Source organism: Dipodomys spectabilis, unplaced genomic scaffold, assembly GCF_019054845.1.
Source record: "Dipodomys spectabilis isolate Male_0828 unplaced genomic scaffold, ASM1905484v1 ptg000496l, whole genome shotgun sequence".
Lineage (NCBI taxonomy): Eukaryota > Metazoa > Chordata > Mammalia > Rodentia > Heteromyidae > Dipodomys > Dipodomys spectabilis.
The window spans coordinates 361,849-383,011 of NW_024871173.1; the positions used below are offsets into that span (position 1 = coordinate 361,849).

A 21,163-nucleotide genomic window follows, 5' to 3' on the forward strand; every position below is an offset into this window, starting at 1 on the left:
CAAATGGGCAGAGTGGACAGGAACACTTACCCTTCACAGTGAGTGTGGCCAAGGTCACCTGGTCCCCAAAGGAACACGAGTACTGCCCACTGTCCTTGGGTTGCAGGTCTCGGACAACCAGCTCGAGCATGGCACCCTCTTGGCGCAGGCTGTACTTCCCACCAGATTTCAGAACATCCTCTCCATGGCGCCACTCCACAGGTGCAGCCACGGATGAGAGCACACAGCGCAACGTGGCAGCTCCACCCTCTGGTACCTCCATGTCCTTCAGGGCCTCCTGGAACCGTACTGGCCGTGCTGTAAACAGTACAGACTCGGGTCACCCTCCCTAAGCAAGAGCCCACCTGTGGAAGCAGCGACAGTACATAGGCAGTTCACACACAGGGGGGCCAGAGGCAGGGACCCCCACGTCCTCTAGGGAAAGGTGGAAGGTATGTGAGTGGAATGGTGAGCCAGGGAGTAGGGGAATGAAAAATGGCAGGGATTACAGACTGAATTGTGTCCTCCAAAATTCAGTGTGAAAGCACCAATTCCTGACTCAGAAGAAGACTAATTGGTAATAGGCACTCATCGATTCATTTATTTGATTTTGGTGGTGCTCAGGGCCTTGAGCTTGGTAGGCAGGCACTCTACCACTCTGCCACTTTTCCCTAGCCCTTTCTGCTCCATTGAGGTTTTTTTCAGATAGGATCTTGTGCTTTTTGCCTGGGCTGGCCTAGACCATGGTCGTCTGGTCTCTGCCTGGGATTAGAAGTAACTGAAAGAAAGTCTGTGTCACCACACCCTGAACTTTAAAGACAGAATTAGCTAGGCTCCAGAGGCTCACACCTATAATCCAAGCTATTTAGCAGAATGAGATCAGGAGGATTGCAGTTTCTTAAGATCCATATTAATGTAAAACCTGGGTTTAGTACACTCACCTGTTATCAAAGATATGATAGGAAATATAAAAGTCATATTGTGGTATAGGCCCAGGTCCAGGCAAAAATCAAGACTCTATTTCAAAATAACTAGTGCAAAAAAAGTGCTGGAGGTTTAGCTCAGTGGAGAATGCCTGCCTAGTAAGGGTTAGGCCCTGAGGTTCAAATCCCAATACCACCATCAGCGAAATAATAAATGAAAACATAAAATAAGATCATTAGAATGGGCCATTATTTACACAGGACTGGTGTCCTTGTAAAAGCTCAGGCCACAGACATACACAGAGCACAACAATATGAGGACAACGGAGAAGACAGTGTCTTCAAGCGGAGGAGGGACGCCTCCAGAGGGCTTAGTAAAGACTGACACTTGGACCTGGGACTTGTACTCTCCAGAACTGTCACACAAAACAACTCCTGGCACTCGGTTAGGAGAGTACAAGTAATAAAACAGAAAAGCAAACCAAAGGTGGGAAGAAGGTGCCTGGAGGTACCATAAAAAAGACCTTATTGGCCACAGACAGAGGTCAGGAGACAGAGGGTGGGGAGTCTGGGGTCAAGGGTAGGGGTTAGGGAGGGGGAGGAGAGATGAGATATACAGGAAGGAGCCCAAGCAAGGCCTGCAAGTGCCCACACAGAGAACAGAAATGGACAAAGAAAGAACTAGAAGGCATCCTGGGGTCCTCACTACGTCATGCTCCTGGTGGACATCTGCTCGCCTTAACTATGAGTGCCTCAGTAAGGCGATTGCTGCAGACACCCTGGAACTCACCGTGGATCCTGACAATGGAGCTGCTCCAGGCCCCGCCAGCCTCACATTTGTACCGCCCACCATCCTGCAGGGTGGTGCCGGTGATAACCAGCTGGGCCCGGCAGCCTTCATAGCTCATTTGGCACCGTGCAGATGACCGCACTGTCTTTCCATCCTTGGTCCAGCGCACAGGGATATCCAGAGTGGAAGTCTCACATTCAAGGCTAAGGTCCTCGCCTTCTGTAACTGTGACATCCGTGAGAGGGCGGGAGAAGATGCTTGGTTTTTCTAGGGAACAGAGAACACAATCAAGGTTGCTTAGGTGTACAGTGCAGCCGTGGTCCACAACTGGAATCCCTGACATGGTGTACTCTACGTAGCCTCCATGGATAGACATGAGCTATGCCAAAAATCACTTAGGAGGAATTCAGCCTAGAATAGCCCAGTTCAGCCTCCTGAGTGGTGTTCCTGGGACTGGAGTCCCCATACCACTGGCAGCTAATTGTGCCTTTTCTGTGAGCCCCAGAAGCATGCTTGAAACCTTCTATCTGAGATGTTGTCTGAGCCTTTTCAAGGCTCTCCACAGACTATACTGGGTGCCCTGTCACGGCTTGCCCTGGCCTTTCAGCACAAAACCAACCGGTGACTCGCAGGGTGGCTGAAGTGCGCTGGTCACCCGCCTCCAAGTAGACGGTGCCCGAGTCCTTGAGCGCCAGCTGCCGCAGGGTGAGCACGTGGTAGCCCCCAGGCCGGGCCTCGATCTCATTGAGCTCATTGGCATGCAGCGGGGTCTTGTCCAAAAACCAGTGCACGGGTCCATAGTCGGCGGGGGAAACACGGCAGCAGAAGGTAGCAGAGGCGCCCTCCTGCACATCTGTGTCCTCCAGGTCCTCGGTGATAAGCACTCTCTGGCCTGAAAGGTCACAGGAAGGAGTGTCAGCCCCCCACTGTCTAGAGCTAGAGAAATATGGCTCTTCCCAAGGCTGTGATCAGGAGACCCTTCCTGCAGGGTTACTCCTGCTCTTGTGCCAGTCACCTCCATACCACTTAAAGACCACTTCCTTCTCTACAAAGCAGGGAGAATGACAGCTGCTACCCTGCATGCCGACACAAACAACCACTGACACCTGGAGACAAACAATGACAGCAAAAAGTCGCCATCACTATTTTGAAAGCTCCTGAGCTGAGGATGAAACTGTTCTTGTCAGACCCAGACAAAATCACAAAGGGCTGTTACAAAGGTGGGGCAGGGATGGTGGTTCTGCTTCTCTGAGATAGACACTTTCTCAAGGTCCCAAAGAAACTCCTTCTAATTCCACTTATACCGATGCTTTGCATACCTTGCCTATCCAAGCACACAGAGTTTGAAAAAAAAAAAAAAAGCTTATCTTCTCTAAGACATCAGCAAAAGATGCCCTGACCGTCGGGGCACGCCACCAATGAGCAGAGACTAACACTCTCCCTCTCCCCCCACCCCCTCTCCAGGTTTCCAAGACCAATGAACTCTGTACCCAAGCAGCATAGGTAAATATCTACACCTCTGGTTTTCAACCTTCCCCTTGCTTCCTTGGATACACCTTTCCTTTACCCCAGCACATGTGTTCCCATGGCAACACATTATTCTTCAGAGAATCTCACCCTGACCTTTTAAATCAATGCTACCAAAACAATGGTCATACTGACCATCCATTTTCCTCTGGGAATACCTAAGGCTCCCTGGCCACTGGCAAACCTGGCAGTGGCACATCATGTGCAGAACAATATCTGCAGAACACATGCCTCTGATGCTGCCCATGTCTGGACATCAGAGAAACATACCTTGAGCAATAAACATGTAAGTCAAAGAAGGCCACGCATTGATTTATAGAAGGTTGTATTGGAATGCCCTCCAAGACCACCTAGGTGATGAATCCTACCTCAGAGATGGGCCAAGATGAGCCCAGATCACTGATAACCTCTGAGTCGCTAGGGTCTATGTAAAGCCTCTATCTAAGCCCACTAAGGTCCCCAAGGCCAGCAGGCCAATAAACAATGCAGTGGGTATCCCGCCTGCCTCACCATGCACCAAGAGCTGGGCCTGGGACTGGGCTTGGCCAATGTCACAGGTGTAGGTGTCGCTGTCTGCCTTTTCTAGGGCATTGATTATGAGCCTCAGGGTCAAGCCCTCCTGGCTGAGGATGTGTTTTCCTGAGGCCCGCAGCTCCATGAGGCCCTTGCGCCAGGTCACAGCAGGTGCTGGGTATTCTGTCTTGCATGCAAACACAGCTGTGCCTTTTTCCTCTGCCTTCAGGTCAACCAGCAACTCGGTGAACTGATTGGTCTTTTCTAGGAGAGGGACAGAACAGGTAAAGGGTACAGGTTACAGGTTACACGCCATACCAGCCCTGTTCTCTTCCTTGGCAGACCTGAGTTCTCCCTGAGACTCTGAGTAATGTCTCAGGACAGAGATCACTTCATGACCAGAAGCTGGGTCTCCCAGGGCACTTACCTTCCACACGCAGGCTGGCGGTGCTCTTGGACGCTTCTGTCTCACATGTGTACTTGCCGGAGTCCTTGAGTGTGGCCCCTCGGATGACAAGCACAGCCCGTGCGCCTTCGCTCATCATGTCATACTTCTGACTCTTGCGGATGGCCTTCCCGTCTTTCAGCCAGCGGACAGAGGCTCCTGCCTTTGACAGTTCACAACTCAGCATTGCATCCTCCCCCGGTGTGGCTCGTTGATCTTCCAGGGGCTTTGTGATGTCCACTGGCCTCTCTAAAGAGAGTGAAAGTGGCCACCCATGAATCACAGCCACTGCCACAGTGCCAACCACCACCTCAGTTACACCCATGACTATAGCCATGGCTACACAGCCACTTAACCATCACCACAGCTGCAGCCTTGGCCTCAACCTCAGCCCCGGCCAGAATGTGGGCCAGGAGAAGCATTTTGAAACATTGAGTCTCTGGAGACCAAGACCACAGAACCTATAGCCCTAAAACCCTGTGACTTTGGACCCCAGGGGTACCAAGGCCTTGAAGTAGAAGCCCTGTCAGAAAAGGGGAGACCTGGAAGTCAGGGTCAACCCAGAATCAGGAGCTATGAAGCCATAGGACCTTGTATTCTTAGTGCCATTCAGGGCTCACAAGGCTGGCCCTTGTTCATAGAGCTTCACAAAGTACACCAAGTATGAAAGTCAGAAACACAAGCTCTAATAAACACCAATAGTGATTTCCCAGCCAAGCACCTGGACACAAGCTCAAGTGTCAGACTGGACAGATGGGCCACGTGTGAATAGGAGCTACCAGCCAAACAGGATAGTCAGACCACAGACTGGAGACCAAACTCCTAGGTGAGCTCTGAATGTTCAGAAATGCATCGATTAAGCCCCTTGTATGATTAAACCCCTTCACATCTTAGCAGGTTCTCCAAATCACTACATCCTTTCAAATGAAGGTGGGAGGCTGGGAAGACAGGACCTAAAGCTTGTAGGTGTGGTAGCCCTGCCCCCGCCAGCCATGGAGATAAGCCCGCTCCAGCCTGTGTGCCCACCTCTGATGATGAGTGATGCCTTGGAGGTGAGGTTTCGTATGGAGAAGACCACCTCCCCGGCGTCACTGGGTGCAGCATCTAGGATGGTCAGCGTGTATCTGCGGCCCTGGCATGTGGCCCGGAAGTGGCCAGAGCTGCCCACTGTCTTCCCACCAACCGTCCACACCGCTGGGTCACCCGAACTCTCATGAGACAGAACACACTCGAAGCTGCAGCTCTCCCCCTCCAGCACTTCCACTGTCTTCAGCCTCTTGGTAATGCCCACGTGCAGATCTGAGAGCGATGGGAAACTTGTCATGGCAGATGGCCCAGAGACAGAGGCAAGAGCACAGCACTGCCCCAGAAAGTGTCAGATCACATTTCGTGGCTTGTGTTCCTACTTGCTCTCCTTGGTCCTTCCTCACCCCCATGATCAACACCATAGCTTGCATGGCCAGTGGCTATGAGCTTTGATCAAGGTGGCCAAGACAGCAAGGACTGTCTGCACTTCTCACCAGCTTGGAACATCTCAGGGAGGAGGGACTGGAGTCCCAAAAAGAGAGCTCCTTCAAATGGCTTGGACAAATTCACTATTCCCCTTTAAACCACAAGCCAGGCTATCACAGAGCTGCCATGAAATGAGGAACCAGCAAGCCTGTGAACATGTGTCTTCTAAATAAGCAGCTTTGGGGGCTGAGATCAGGATATCAAAACCTGAATTAGGGCAGTGGGCACCAGCCCTGTAGTTAGAAACCCAAACAAGCTGAGAGGGACATGCTCAAAACCCACAAGTTCAAGGTGGCAGGGCCAGACCTGGGTGCTGACTATGAACTGAGAAACCTCCTGTGGCTCTATAATTAATGAGAACTGGGTCAGTCATTACCAGGCTCTTTGCCCTTGTCCTGGAGTCTTTCCCAGGCAGCCTCTTGCCCATATCCCTCAGCACCTCACACCCACACAACCAGTTTCTGCTCAGAAATCAGATACTCTGATACTCAGTCTGTATCCTGTGGTACAGAGCAAGTGTCTCCGGCCCACTGGGGCCATCCAGTATATCCAGAATAGTTGCCTACTCTTGGTTCTATGGCCTATTGTCCCCTGGCCCACCTACCTCCACCTGGACCTCTAGAGGACACTTAAGCCCGGCTCCCACAGGAATCTGCACAGACATCTCCTCGCCCCCTCTAAGCAGCCCTTCAGTCTCATAGAGTGCCACGGGCCACCCAGGTCGGAGGAAGACCACTCCCCAGGGTCACCCACCCTGATGTCTGGCCAGACCCTGCCCACGCACCGTGCACGCTGACCCGGGCACAGGTCTCCTCGCCGCCCACATGGCAGGTGTACAGGCCGGCGTCCTCATGGCTCAGGTCATGCACCACCAGCCCCCGCATGCCAACTGTGTTCAGGAAGTCATACTTGTCACTAGGACCCAGCTGCACACCATCTTTGCACCAAACCACCTCGGCTTTGGGGTCCGAGATCTCACACTGCAGAGCCAGCGTGCCACGTTCCTCCACAGATGTATCATCCAGGGCTTTCAGGAACACCACTGGCTTTGCTGAAGGAAACATATGGATTGGTTAGAGGATTTGGGCCCATCCAGAGGGCATGACCCCAAGACCCCCACAACAATGGCTCACCTCTCACCACCAGGCGGGCCGAGGTTGACACCTTGGGAGAGGTGGCGCGCACCACGCCTGCGTCAGCCTGTCGGACACTCTTCAGCACTAGTGTATGACGACAGCCCTCATGGCTGATCTCATGGTAGCTGTCATTGTACAGGGGTGTCCCGTTGAGTGACCATTCAATGTCCTCATCCTCGTGGGACAGGTCACACGAGAAGCAGACCCGGCCTTCTTCTGTGGCTTCAGCATCCTGCAGTGGCTGTGTCACCTTTACCTCCCGAGCTAAAAGGAATAAGTCAGGGTCTCAGCACTGCATTGCCAGCTGAGCTAATACACTCCTAGTAGTTCACTACCCTCTCCACAGCTCCCTACCTTCCACGGTAACCTTGGTGCTGCTCTGGGCATTGCCTGCCTGGCACCGGTAGGTACCAGCATCATCTGGAGTAAGTCGGAGGATGCGCAGCTCTGCCATCTGGCCCTCCAATGTAATTTTGAACTTGTCAGATGGGGCCAGGGGCGTGTCCTCCTTGTACCACTGCACAGCCTTAGGAGCAGGTTTGAAGTCACAGGACAAGACCACTGACTGCTGCTCACGTGCTGCCTTGGGCTCCAGAGGCCGAGTGAGCACCACTGGGATGTCTACAGAGAGTGGGAAGAAGGCAGAGCTGTGGGGTCACAAGAAACCAGATCAAGCTGCCCGTGCTCTGAGCCATGTCCACATTCATGCGCGGTTCCTTCCCTCCCGCCCTTCTTTGCATGCCTCCTCCTTGTCCCCACATGCCCACAGCCCACCCCACATACCCTGCCCGACATGTGCTCCAGCCCTACACGCTCCTGACCCACCCTCGACAAGCACCTGAGCATCTATCCCGCTCAGCAGGCCTCTGATGACTAGCTCACCACCCTCTGCAAGCTCCCTCCGGGCCCTCCACCTCCTATCCTGTGCCCGTGTTCTGCCCAACTCCCCCTCCCCAAAGCCACTGAGCAGTGTCCACCCACAGCCCTGAACCCAGGCATGGCCGCCCAGACCTCTGATCAGATCAGACTTTCCCTGCTTCCTTCACTCAAGCTCTCCCATGCCCCCTATGCCAGCTATGGTCCAACACAGATCACCTATGGTCCAGGGCTCAAGTCCACTGAATTCTAGCCCTGACACCCATCCCTACCCGAGTCTTTCCACTCCAGGCCTTGAGCCAGAGGCATCCGTGGTCTTCGGCCATGTCTGCTCATGGTACTGCCCTGTGTTTACCCTCACCTAACTCACCTGAGACAACGAGGCGGGCAGAAGAGCGAGACTTGCCGATGGTGAAGTGCACAGGCCCAGTCATGGTAGAGCAGGTCTTCCTCAGTGTCAGCCGGTGCACGGTGCCTTCCTGCTCCAGCCCCACACTTGCTCCTGCCTGCAGCACAGTCTTACCCAGGAGCCACTTGGGTGGTCGCACGGAAGGGATGGAGGTCTCACACTCAAACCAGGCGGGGGCAGGCTCCATCACTGTCACATCCTGCAGGCCCCGCACAATGGTGATGGATTGCTCTGTGGGTGAAGGACTGGTCATCAGCGGGATACTGCAGAGGACCAGTGTCCCAGGGCGACTTCCATGTTCCTTCCTGTGGGTAAACCCTCTCACTTCCCAGAGAGCCAGCATCTGGGAGGATGCCCGGGCAAGCCATACACATACACATACAGACACTCTCCCAGGAAATCCAGAAGACTGTGCATCTAGCCCCACGCACCTTCCACAAAGAACTGGGCACTGGTCTTAATGTCTCCAGCATCACAGGTATAGGTGTCCTCATCTCCAGGCTGCACATCGTTGATAACCAGCTTCCGGTAAAGGCCGTCACTGACCATATCATACTTGGGCCCGGGCTCAATCTCCACGCCACCCTTGAACCATCGCACCTGGGCACTGGCTCGGGACACCTGGCACTCAAGTACACCACGGTGCTTCTCCATGGCAATCTTGTCCCGCAGTGGCCGTAAGAGGGTCACGGGCAGCTCTGTGGGCATAGCCAGGTGGAATCAGAATAGCTGGACTAGGCACTTTATCTGCATGGGCACCAACAGGCACTGTTCCTGGCCTTAGGTAGCCAATGGCTTGACCCTCACTCAATTCTTTAAAGCCAATGTCTCTGCTTGCACCAAGAGGTAGCCAAGTCAAGTGTCCCTCTCAGGGATGGTGTGGGTCACCAGCAAGGTGTGTGGCTGCAACTCTGCTGAAAGCGCATCCCACTCTACAACTTCTTTTTGCCCCTGAAAGGCCTCCCTGACCCATGCAGCCCTGCCCACCCTCTCCTCGGCGGTGTCCATACCCAGCCTGGAGCTCATCCATGGGCAGAGCCTTGCCAATTCCTCTCCCAGGAGCTCCCATCCCCTCACACACCCCAGCTTGCCCTCATCTGCCTGCCTGAAGGTTGTCCCTCCCCTCCCTCCTCTTGGTCCCTCAATTGCTATCAAGGGTACCAGGAAAGGCATCCTGCTTGTCAGAAATCCATACCCCTTGTCTCCAGTGTGGACTGCAGCCTCAGGAAGGAGAATTCACCACGAACTCCCCCTTTACACACAGGATGGGGCCTAGTCCTCCCATCTCCCCACATCCCAGCCCCTACTGTTCTGCTTACTCTCCTGAGTCACTGACTCAAAAGATGCTAGACACTTCAAGGCCTGTTTGAGCAACTTGCCTCTGAGGCCTTGTGCTCATGACCAATAACTACCAGTCCTTCCTCCAGTCCCCCCTCCCCCGGGACTCCCACTCACCTTTCACTAGAAGATGGGCTCGAGATTCTGCATTTTCAGCTACAAATTTTATTTCCCCTGCATCTTCTGCCAGGACTCTCCGGTAGATCAGAGTGTATGTCCTTCCTGGGGACAAAGGCCAGTCAGAACTGGGTGGCAGCACCGAACATGGGGGCAAGGCCCTTGCCTACCTGCAGCCTGCTTTACCCTCTCACCTTCCTGGCGAATGCGCACATTGTCACTGGGCCGCAGCTTGCTGGCCTCTCGGAACCACTGTCCAGGAACCTCGTCATGGGACACTTCACAGGAAAAGGTGGCGCCCTCCTTCTCCATCACCTCCACATCCTCCAAGGGCCTCACGATCTGGACATTGCGCCCTGAGGAAAGAAGGGGGGCTCTACCACGCTCCCAAGCATGCAGCACTCCCAGCATGGCCACCCTCCCACTTACTAAGGGATGGCAAAGTGGCCAGGCACCTCGCAGAGGGACACAGGAATACAAGGAGATCCTCACATTCACTGGCTGTATCCCAAACACCTTGCCCAAGACTCACCCTGCACCTTCAGGGATGCAGAAGTTTGAGCATCGTGGGCATCACACACATAGATGCCCTGGTCCCCAATCTCACACCGGTAAATAGTGAGACTTCTGCAGGTGCCCTGGGCCACTATGCCTACTGCTTTGCCAGCCCGTAGCTCTACACCATCCTGTAGAAGAAAGAGGCCACGTCAGGTGCTGGGGTGGCTCAACCCAGAGGTCTCCCTCCTGCCTGCTCATGACTCAAGATGAGGAAGGGACAAAGGCACCTTAAGCCAGCGGACATTGACGTTGGGTCTTGAGAGCTCACACTCCAGAGTCACTTTCTCTTTCTGGGTGGTGACTACATCTTGCAGTGGGCGGCTGAAGTGCACAGGCAGCTCTGGAAAGACAGGAGGAGGAAGGTGAGGGAAGACAAAAAGCTATGCGGTAACTAACTTCTAGGCTAGGGTGGTGTTGGGGTGGCAGATTACACAAGGCAGATTACACAGCCTGTCCCCAATTATGGCTGTATGCTTGCCTAGGCCACGCGGGGAAAGGAGATGGCAGGCTCTAGATTCTAGAGTCCACTCACCGGTGACTACCAGCCGGGCTGATGTGTGCACACCCTCAGCCCTGAAGGCCACCAGCCCACTGTCCTGTGGCCGTAGTTCAGAGAGCTTGAGCATGTGGACGGGGCCATGCACTGCCAGGTGGCATGTGGGGCCGGGTTGGAGCCGCAGGCCATCCTTGGTCCAGCTGCCTTCCACGTCTGCATGTGACAATTCCACCTCCATGGTGGCAGTGCCCTGCTCCTTCACCTCCACAGCTTGCAAGCCTCTGGCCAGCCGGACCTGGCGCACTGGGGTACATGGTGGGGAGCACTGATTAGATGCTGCAGTGAAACCCTCCAGTCCCACCAACCAGCACTCAGACTCCGTGTCAGCACCTTCCCTCCACCTGCCCACCCCAGGATTTGCAGACTCAGGTCTGCAACTTGCTCCCCTTCCCTTCTCTCCCAATCCAGTTTCCTCAGAACCCTCCAAGAGAAAAACCTGCTCATTAATCCTCACCCCAATTTAAGGCAACATTCCTAGCTCTGGTGGCTACCCTGGAGCTCTCCCTCCGGCCCACCCTTCCAGGCCCCCCACCCCAGAGAGAGTCCCACCGATCTCTCTTCCCCCCAGCCCCAGGGCCCCAGGCTCACTCTCCACATTGAGCTTGGCCTGTGTCTTGTCATCTGGCGTCTCACAGCCGAAGAAGCCTCTGTCCACAAAGCCCACACTGCGCAGCACCAGGCGGTGCCGCGTGCCCTCAGCACAGATCTCCACGTTCTCACTGGGTACCAGGGCCACAGCATTCCGTGTCCACTTCACCTCGGGCCATGGCCTTGTCAGCTCCACCTCCAGTGTTACAGAACTCTGCTCCTCCACCGTCTGTGGTTCCAGCTTCTTTTTAAAGAGCACTGGAGCCTCTGGGAGACAGGAAAGCAAAGATCTCCCTGGAGTGGGGGACTCAGTCCCAACCTCCATGCTTGGGAACCAGGGTCCCAAAATTCCATTCCAAGGCCTCAGCTACACATTTGCACATTTTATGAAGTAAGAGCAGTTGCTCCTTCCACTGCCCCTCCTAAGTCTGCTCCCCTCTTCTAAAAAAATTGTGCCATGCCCCAGTGCCTGAAATGTCTACTGCAGCCAGCAGCATCGTATTTCTAGGGACTGAGTGGGCTGAGTTTGCAGCCCCAGAACAGCCGCACCATCATTTGTGCATAACAAGGTCCAAGGATGCTTGCTTGCTCATGTTAAGGGGGAAAAAAATTAAAAAGCAGTGTCACTATTGGCTCACACCTGTAATTCTAGCTACTGAAGAGACTGAGATCTGAAGATTGAGGTTCAAAGCCAACTGGGCAGGCAAGTCCAGGAGACTCTAATCAACCACCAAAAAGCCAGAAGTGGAACTGTGGCTCAAATGGTAGAGCTCTAGCCTTAAGCAAAAACAAAAACAAAAAACAAAAAAAACAAAGGGACAGCAGCACCCAAGCCCTAGTATCTGAACCAAAAGAAACAAACAGGCTTTAGACTACTGCCCCATGATCTCCTCAGGAGGTGCACATGTTCAGATCGCTCCCTCACATGAATCCGTTTTGGCTGCCACTTTCTTTCAAATGAAATCTGGGCCTTGATAAGCTCAGACACACTTCATGCTTCTGGGCACGCAGGCTGACCTGCTCATTCTCTTCTACTTAGCCATCAGATGAGTCAGACGCCCACCTCTTCCAGAAGTCTCCTAAAGTGCTTCAACCTAAGACCATTCCCTACTAGGCACAACTGCAGAATTGCATCTTCTATCCTACAGACTAGGAATCCATTCCCTCAGGTCCTGGGTCGTCTTTCTGTAGCTGACAGTTTTCATGTCACCTAAAGGTCAGCCAGACCAGCAGGACACAGGTAGGCAATGCTGTGCCATCAGCCATTAGTCCACCTTGAAAGCCCTGCTCATCCCCGGCCTCACCTCTGACTCGCAGGGCTGCAGAAGAGGAGATACCCTCAGCCTCCACTGTGATCTGGCCAGCATCCTCCAGCGCCAGGGCTGAGATGGTCAGGCTATGGCTGGCACCACTCTGGGATATCAGAAACTTCTCGCTTGGCTGCAGCTGGGCACCATCCCGAAACCAGATGACTGCCACGTCACTGGGGGACACCACGCACTGGAAGGTGGCCTCACGGCCTTCTTCTGCAACCACAGCACTCAGCCCTGATGTGAACTTGACTACTCTGGGAACTGCAGAGGAAAACTCTGCTTGAGAGACCACGGGAAGGGCTCTGCCAAGACCCCTCTTGTAGTCAGGAGTAGGGTCACCTCCCCTAAGGAGCCGCCTGCTTCCCCCACTGTCCCACACATACCATTAACAGTGAGCTGTGTGCTGGTGCTGTCATTGCGGCTCTCACACACGTACTCTCCCGCATCCTCCTCACGCAGGCCTGACACTGTCAGCGAGCGCAGGGGCCCCTCTGCAGCCATCTGGAAGCGCTTGCCTGCCCGCAGCTGTGTGCTCCCACAGCGCCACACCACCTCCGCCTGCTCCGGGATCAGCTCACAGACCAGCCTCACCGTGCCCCCTAACTCCCCGGTGACAGGTTCCAGGGGCCTGGAGAACTTGGTGACCACCTCTGCAGGCATAATGTGGATATCAGTCTGTGCCCTGCATGGATCCCCTGTAAACCCCACACCTGCTAGTCTTCATGGCAGACAGGGGGCCCCCGAGGAGACCCTTCCACCTGCTTACCTTCCACCTGTACAGGGAAGTCCTGAACCTCAGTGCCCACACGGCAGCTGTACACGGCACTGTCTAGCACCTGGGCCCCACGCACAGTCAAGGTGTGCGAGACCCCTGAGCTAGTGGTCTCATGCCGCTTGCTGCGACGGATCTCAACTCCATCCTTGAGCCAGGTCACTGTGGCCACCGAGGATGCAGTAATCGTAGCAGTCAGGACGATGTCTTCATGTTCCCTGACCACCAGAGGCTCCCTGCGGCTGGGTCTCTCTGGGACCAGAGGCTCAAGCTCTGGCTCTGGGGGAGAGGAGGAAAACTGGCATGAGGGTGGGGACCTGAGTATATCATTTTCCAACCACTGCCCTCACTGCTGCCTCTCTGTGGAGCCAGAGGGACAGGTGCCACCTATTGGCCACCATTTAGGTACCCAGGAGCCGTGAAAGATGGCTACAAAGGACATCAGGCTTGAGGATCACCAGCTCTTCTCAACCAATTGCTGGAGCCCAGAGCCTTGTCTTCCAGAGAAGGTTAACTCCACAGACAAATGTGGTGCCAAATATAGTACCACGACAAAATCTTGCTAGGAGGGGCTGAGGCTGGCAGTCCATGGGGACAGCCAGGAAAGACAGCATGAGTGTGCAAACACCACTAAGCAAAAGCTGAGAGTTAAACATGGGAAGCAAAGGTTGAGCGGGAAAGGGCCAAGAAGGGTGGTGCCTGCCTCATCCAGCAGGACCCTTAGACCACACTGACTGAGCAGTGGGCGATGAGGGGGAAATGGCAGATCAGTGGTTAAGGGGTCCAGGTAAGGATAGGGATAGCTAGAAAAGCACAGCATCAGCCAGCTCAGGATCAATGTCTTCAGCAAGACACTGGAGGATGCCATCTGATTTAACTGGATGGTGTTCAGGCTGCCAGGGCTTTCCCAATAACTTTCCTGGGAGTGGGGCTGCACCCACAGGAGTGCTGAGAGGGCACAGGGACAGCTGTGGAGGGGAGGGCTGGGAGGGAGAGTGGGAGAGAGAAGTGAGCGGCAGGCCGGCTTGGCTCAGAGGCAGGCCTGAACGGACTTGTAAGCAGGAGTCGTCCCACAGTGCCAACCCAGAGCTGACTGTCAGAACCCTAAGGCCAACTTAAGGATCCCACACCTACACAGGGAAGAACATCCAAGGGCAGGGCCCCTCAGACTAAGGGCTTTGAGTTCAGAGCTTGCCTAGAACAGACCATTCTGTCTAAGAACAACAGAAAGGGCCAAACACCAGCAAGACTGTGGCTCTTTCCACAGTCCTGGAACTTTAAAAGCTCCACCATAGGAAGACACAACACCAGAACTCATGACAGGCAAGGTTGGGCAGAAGTTGCCTGGAATAAGGAAAGAGGTGCTACATTCTCATCATGTACCTTGGGTAGCAGGGGAGAGAGTCCAGCAGTCCAGGACCCACAGAAAGGAACCCAGCACTGACCCAAACTCAGGCCCGGCCCAGCCTTGCATTCCCATGACAAGACCCATATCCCAACCTTGAGCTATCTTAACACTGACCTGTGACATCCAGATGGAAGGAGATCGTCTGGCCCCTGGCCTCACAGCTGTACTCCCCGGCGTCCGCCTTGCCTGCCTGCTGCACCACCAGCCTCCGTGTGCAGCCCGACGCCTCCACACGCACCTTCGAGCTGGAGCTCAGCTTCTTCCCGTCCTTGTACCAGGTCACCTCCGTCTGCGCCTGGGCCACCTCGCAGCTCAGTGTGGCGCTGGCCCCCGCCTCAGCCTTCACCTCGCTTTTTGCCTGCTGCTCCTTGGCAAACACCACCTTGGGCTCTGAGAACACATAGGAAGAGACACACTAGATCTAGACCAGGGAGGCCACCCAGGGGAAAGAAAACCTGGATGAGGTGCCAAGCTAGGGGCTAGCCTCTCTGGGCTCTGTGTGGCCAGGACGAATCCCAGCTCCAGTCAATATAAACCAGGTTTATGCACACATCCTGCAAGTGCTCCACTGCACAGTTCCAGGGGCTCTCTGCACAGCCTCTGTGCACAAGCTTCTTCAGGGAGGTGCTGAAGTAGTAATGCCAGTGACATAGAGATTGTCTCCCGCAGGACCATAAAGAGCATGTCCTCACCACAGGAACAAGAGTCCCGGAAATTCCAATCTCATCCTAGGGCTAGGCTCCCTCCTGCTCTTAGCAGTCTCCCAAACAACTGGATTTAACCCTTCTTATGTGAGTTTTTTAAAATATGGTTCCTCTATCTTATTTTATTTTACTGTGTCAGCACTTGGGAGGAACTCAGGGCCTTACACTCATACTTAGCTTTTTTGCTCAAGGACAGTGCTCTCACTTGAGACATATGTCTACTTCCACTTTTTTGCTGGTTAACTGGAGGTAGGAGTCTCTCAGACTTGTCTACCCAGGCTGGATATGAACTGGGATCCTCAGATCTCAGGATCCTTAGTACCTTGGTTCCGTTTCTTTAAAAGTTATCAAATGATATGAGTATTCTATACTTATGACCTCAGAACAGTGAGACAATCCACTGAGTTATGGTTAAAGATAACAAATTTATTTACACTAAAGGGGGCCTGCAACTACCTTGTTCTGGGCTAGATACCCAGAACCCAGAGCAGCCTCGACCACCAAACCTCCAATCCTCCAATGGGCAGCCCCGATCTTTATTAGTTGATCTGAAATTAGTCAGCCTGCAAATCTCCGAAGCTCAGACCTCCAAAGCTCCAAAGCTCCAAAGGGGAAGGCTTTTCCTTTCTTCCCTTCCTCCTTCTCTGCACGCCTCTCCACTCTCCACAGGCCTGCCCTGCTCTGCTCTGGGAGGCGTCTCTCCACAGGCCTCTCTAGGGGGAGGTCCCAAATGGCCCCTCGAGGAGTCCCCAAATGATCTCTGGAGGAGGTCCTATATGGCCTCTTGAGGAGGCCCCAAGTGACCTCTGGAAAAGGTCCCAAATGGCCCCTCGAGGAGGCCCCAAATAGCTTCTTGAGGAAGCCCCAAATGGCCTCTGGAAGAGGTCCCAAATGGCCTCTCGAGGCCTGCCCTTCCCTCCTCAGGCCTGTCGTGCTCTACTCCAGTAGGCTTTCCCCTCCTGCTGTTTCTCTCTCCACTCTGTGTCTCCCCTGTCTGTAGCTCTACTTCTTTGTTGCTCTCTCCCCTCAGGACTCTCCTCAGGACTCCTCAGGACTCTCCTCAGGACTCTCCTCAGGACTCTCCTCAGGACTCCTCAGGACTCTACTCAGGACTCTCCTCAGGACTCTCCTCAGGATTCCCCTCACGATTCCTGGTCTCCTCTGGACCCCTCTCAGGACTTGGAACATGCAGCCTACATACAGTCTGCACCCCTCTCCTTTCTGTGGCATGCCCCACCCCTTCGGCGGCATGGCATGCCCCTGGGTTGCACAACCCTTGGGGTAGTAACTTCAACCTCTTGATGCCTGCCCCTCTGGCGGGCTTGGCCAAAGGGCCACGCTGGTTATTACACTATTTTTATATACATTTTGATGTAGCTTTCCACGAATTGGTAAATTTGTTGAAACTTCTTCAATTTACAGGCATAAAACAATATCATGCTTTATTCCCTACTTTTTCAGAAAGATACCTGGAGGGTCTTTTCTTTGGTACATCTATCAACGAACTGTCGTGTCCAGATGCAATACCAAACTGCCATGTGAGTGAGCACTTAGGGGTCATGTAAAACCATGATCCGCCACACGGAAGGTTGTGTTACCTCACAGACCCCTTATGGCCCTGGCTGGGTGTCACATACGTACTCGAATCACTTGGGAAATTCTACAGAAGTAATCCACCTTGCCAATACAGGCTGCCACACATCATTAACCCACTGTATGATGTGCCATGAGGTTAGAGTCCTTTTCACTTCTATATGTATAACCCAAACTCCTGGAGGTTTGCTAATGCAAAATGTTCTAACTGAAGACAAAAGAACAAGATTTGCTTTAAAAAGAGAACTCCAAAATACAGAGATGTGTATCACAGGATTATATCTACTACCTACCCTGGACTCTTGGTCTTGATTGCTCAGGCATTGCCACCAAAACATGGTTTTAGACTGTGCCCCAGTGAGGAGCACACAGTGCTTTGTGTGAAAGGCAAGAACGACTTTGATGATCTGATATTTAACCCTAGGAAGCTGGAACTTCCTCTTATTAGTTTCAAGGAAAATAAAAGACCTCTGACTTTGGATAGCCTTTGTGGGATTCTGGATGAGGGCATTGGGAGTTGCCCAAAAGCACCAAAGAAACAGATCCCAGGTGAGGATATATGACCAAGCTCAGCTGGCAAAGATAAAGCGAGAGTGCTGAGTCTGAGGAACATCAGTACTAATTAGGCAGAGACAGGCAACTGATGAGGACTGAGTTCTCCTTTCTAGAACACTTCCTGAGGTGCACTGGTAAGGCACCAGGCCTCCCAAAAACCTGCTTCCTGTTTCCTGTTCCCTGGTTCAGCATGGGCATACAGACGGGAGGTGAGAGATGGATGACCTGAAAAGATGATATCTAATGACTAAAAGGCTACAAAAGAAGAGAACAGATTCCCAACACTGACCTGTGACACCCAGGTGGAAGGAGATCTTCTGGCCCCCGGCCTCGCAGCTGTACTCCCCGGCGTCCGCCTTGCCTGCCTGCTGCACCACCAGCCTCCGTGTGCAGCCCGACACCTCCACGCGCACCTTCGAGCTGGAGCTCAGCTTCTTCCCGTCCTTGTACCAGGTCACCTCCGTCTGCGCCTGGGCCACCTCGCAGCTCAGTGTGGCACTGGCCCCCGCCTCGGCCTTCACCTCGCTTTTTGCCTGCTGCTCCTTAGCAAACACCATCTTGGGCTCTGGACACAGACAAGAGAACAAGGCAGTAATCCTAGCTACTCAGGTGGCTGAGAAATGAGGATAATGATTCAAAGTTAGCTTGGATAGGAAAAGTCTATGAGATTTATTTTTTTTTGGGGGGGGGGGATCTGGTCATGGGACCTGGACTCTGGGCCTGGGCGCTGTCCCTCAGCTCTTCAGCTCAAGGCTAGCGCTCTACCACTTGAGCCACAGCGCCACTTCCGGCTTTTTTCTTTTTGCTTATGTGGTACTGAGGAATCGAACCCAGGGCCTCAGGCATGCAAGGCAAGCGCTCTACCACTGAACCACCTTCCCAGCCCCAGTCTATGAGATTTTTAACTCCAATTACCCACAAAAATCCAGAAGTACAACTGGCTCAAGTGGTAGAGCTCTAGCCTTGAACAAAAAGAACTCAAGGACAGTTCTCAGGCCCAAAGCTCAAGCCCCAGTACTGGCACAGAGACAAGAAAGAAACAGAGACAGAGATATCAGAGAGAAACTGTAGAATAGATCCAAATTCTTCAGTGACTAGAGCTCACCTGAGCCCAAGCAGGCTAGTCCTGATTAGCAGAGCACTGCATGACAATGCACATGGTTCTAAGCTATGTGTGGCCCACTATGATGTTTCATAGCTGTGTATGGAGAAGCCTGGGGTACTCAGCCCTCATCACCCCCGAGCACCCCAGACTCACCCAGCCCAGACAACCTGCTGCTGCCTGTGTGGTCACAGAAGCCTGGCCTGCCCCTGACAATGCCACCTTCCTGATCTTTGCAGACAGGATCCTGACTCTTCCTTGCCTCAGATTTCCCACAGCCCACAGACCGCCAATGACCTACCAACTCTTTCCCACCATTCAGGGGCCCCGGCAAAAGGATAAAGGAATGTCTATCCTCAGCACCAACAAGCAGCACATATATTTCTTGGCCAAGGCTATAAAAGGAATATCAGAGAGCAGAGTCCCATCCTGGGCCAAGAGGGAAGAAGACTGAACTATGGTGGCTCCTTTCCCCAGGCAGAGAGGAGGTAGAGGAGGCAGACATACAGAGATGGATGAGTGGGAACAACACAGACCCAAGCAAGGGCTTGCAGATATCTGGAGCTGGGTTAAAAGGGCATAGTGAGCTTTTGCCACCTGCATGTCACCCCGCTACACAATGTCCCATGACCTCAGCGTTAGAGACAACAAGGTGCATACCATGGTGAGCTTGGACCATCAGCCTGCTCTGGTTTCCTAATAATGGCACAATGGCCTAGAGCCACTGAGCAAAGCTGAAGACATGGATGATGAGACCCAAGGACCTAAGTGGCCTTTGCTGCCTAACATGGCCTATTTTATACCCACCACTAAGAGCTCCTCCCCATTCAACCCAACCCTGTCACCCACCTGTGACACCCAGGTGGAAGGAGACCTTCTGGCTCCCGGCCTCACAGCTGTACTCCCCGGCGTCCGCCTTGCCCGCCTGCTGCACCACCAACCGCCGTGTGCAGCCCGACGCCTCCACGCGCACCTTCGAGCTGGAGCTCAGCTTCTTCCCATCCTTGTACCAGGTCACCTCCGTCTGTGCCTGGGCCACCTCGCAGCTCAGTGTGGCACTGGCCCCCGCCTCAGCCTTCACCTCGCTTTTTGCCTGCTGCTCCTTGGCAAACACCACCTTGGGCTCTGGACATAGACAAGAGCCAGAGAATACACACTAGACCTAGCCAAGGCAGCACTATCCATGATTTGCAGAGTGTTTTGTGAGAGTATACAGAATTCCAAACTCTATATGATCCATGCTGTATGCTCTGCATCTGTGTACAGACAAGGTGGAGATAGCCAGTCCTCAAGACAACCCTGAGAATCCCAAGCCCACCCAAGCCTGTGCATGTAAGCTGTTACAGCATTGAGAGCACACTGCAGCAGTCCAGCCTCCTGAGGACACCAGCTTCCTGATCTGTATGAACAGGATCCTGACCCTCCTCACCAGACCACCAGTGCCCCCCACCCCTCTATCCCATCACTTAAGGCCACAGACAGCAGGACTCAAATTGGGAGGGATGACTACCCTCAGCACAAACCAGCAGCATGTATCTTTCTTGATCAAAGCTACACAGAGGGATCAAGGGAACAGAATGCCAGCCATGGTCAGAAGACAGTTGGCTAAGCCCTGGTGGTTCCTTTCCCCAGGCCAAGGGCTAGGGTAGAGAGGCAGGCGCACACAGGTGGTCTTGTAGGAACACCTCAGGCTCAAACAGGGTTATACAACTCTGGGGACCAAGCCTCAAAACTGCCTGTGGTTATCATACAATCCACATGACTACCACATTGGTGTTATCAGAGTGCACACCACAGTGAGCTCAGCCTGTCCACTTGCTCTGGTCTACTGACAATGGTCCAGGCCAGGAAGCCTCTAAGTAGAGCTGGAGGCATGGATGCTAAGACCCAGGAACACTGGGACCTTTTGGCTGCCCAAGCTGCCTGGCATGCCCTTAGTTTTTTGTACCTACCACTGAGGGTGCCCCTTATTCAATCCAACCCTGACACCTACCTGTGACACCCAGGTGGAAGGAGACCTTCTGGCCCCCGGCCTCACAGCTGTACTCCCCAGCATCCGCCTTGCCCGCCTGCTGCACCACCAGCCTCCGTGTGCAGCCCGACGCCTCCATGCGCACCTTCGAGCTGGAGCTCAGCTTCTTCCCGTCCTTGTACCAGGTCACCTCCGTCTGTGCCTGGGCCACCTTGCAGCTCAGTGTGGCGCTGGCCCCCGCCTCAGCCTTCACCTCGCTTTTTGCCTGCTGCTCCTTGGCAAACACCACCTTGGGCTCTGAGGACACACAGAGAAGAATACATGGTCAGAAATACTAAGTGGCAGAGGCCACCCAGGGGCTGACTGAAATATGGTATACACAGAAACAGGTTTTCATAGTGTAACCCATTTGAACAACTAACAGTTTACCAAAATGAAAACCAGGGAACTGAAACATGTCTTGTCTGTGGAAGAGAA

General features: G+C 53.7%; 1 protein-coding gene across 1 annotated transcript in view; it reads right to left on the reverse strand.

Moving 5' to 3' along the window:
• The window catches only part of Obscn (obscurin, cytoskeletal calmodulin and titin-interacting RhoGEF), a 121,009-nt gene that overhangs the window by 56,426 nt on the left and 43,420 nt on the right, over positions 1–21,163 (reverse strand). Inside the window, exons 15-37 of the mRNA XM_042669531.1 lie at positions 20,708–20,983; positions 19,564–19,839; positions 17,902–18,177; positions 14,875–15,150; positions 13,347–13,625; positions 12,964–13,230; positions 12,572–12,841; positions 11,268–11,534; positions 10,656–10,922; positions 10,351–10,463; positions 10,098–10,251; positions 9,566–9,670; positions 8,542–8,808; positions 8,072–8,341; positions 7,180–7,446; positions 6,823–7,089; positions 6,474–6,740; positions 5,204–5,476; positions 4,160–4,426; positions 3,730–3,996; positions 2,312–2,584; positions 1,693–1,959; positions 31–297 (exon numbers count right to left, since the gene is read on the reverse strand). Coding sequence (XP_042525465.1) covers positions 31–297; positions 1,693–1,959; positions 2,312–2,584; positions 3,730–3,996; positions 4,160–4,426; positions 5,204–5,476; positions 6,474–6,740; positions 6,823–7,089; positions 7,180–7,446; positions 8,072–8,341; positions 8,542–8,808; positions 9,566–9,670; positions 10,098–10,251; positions 10,351–10,463; positions 10,656–10,922; positions 11,268–11,534; positions 12,572–12,841; positions 12,964–13,230; positions 13,347–13,625; positions 14,875–15,150; positions 17,902–18,177; positions 19,564–19,839; positions 20,708–20,983 — 5,778 coding nt within the window. The remainder of the gene's footprint in view (positions 1–30; positions 298–1,692; positions 1,960–2,311; positions 2,585–3,729; positions 3,997–4,159; positions 4,427–5,203; positions 5,477–6,473; positions 6,741–6,822; positions 7,090–7,179; positions 7,447–8,071; positions 8,342–8,541; positions 8,809–9,565; positions 9,671–10,097; positions 10,252–10,350; positions 10,464–10,655; positions 10,923–11,267; positions 11,535–12,571; positions 12,842–12,963; positions 13,231–13,346; positions 13,626–14,874; positions 15,151–17,901; positions 18,178–19,563; positions 19,840–20,707; positions 20,984–21,163) is intronic.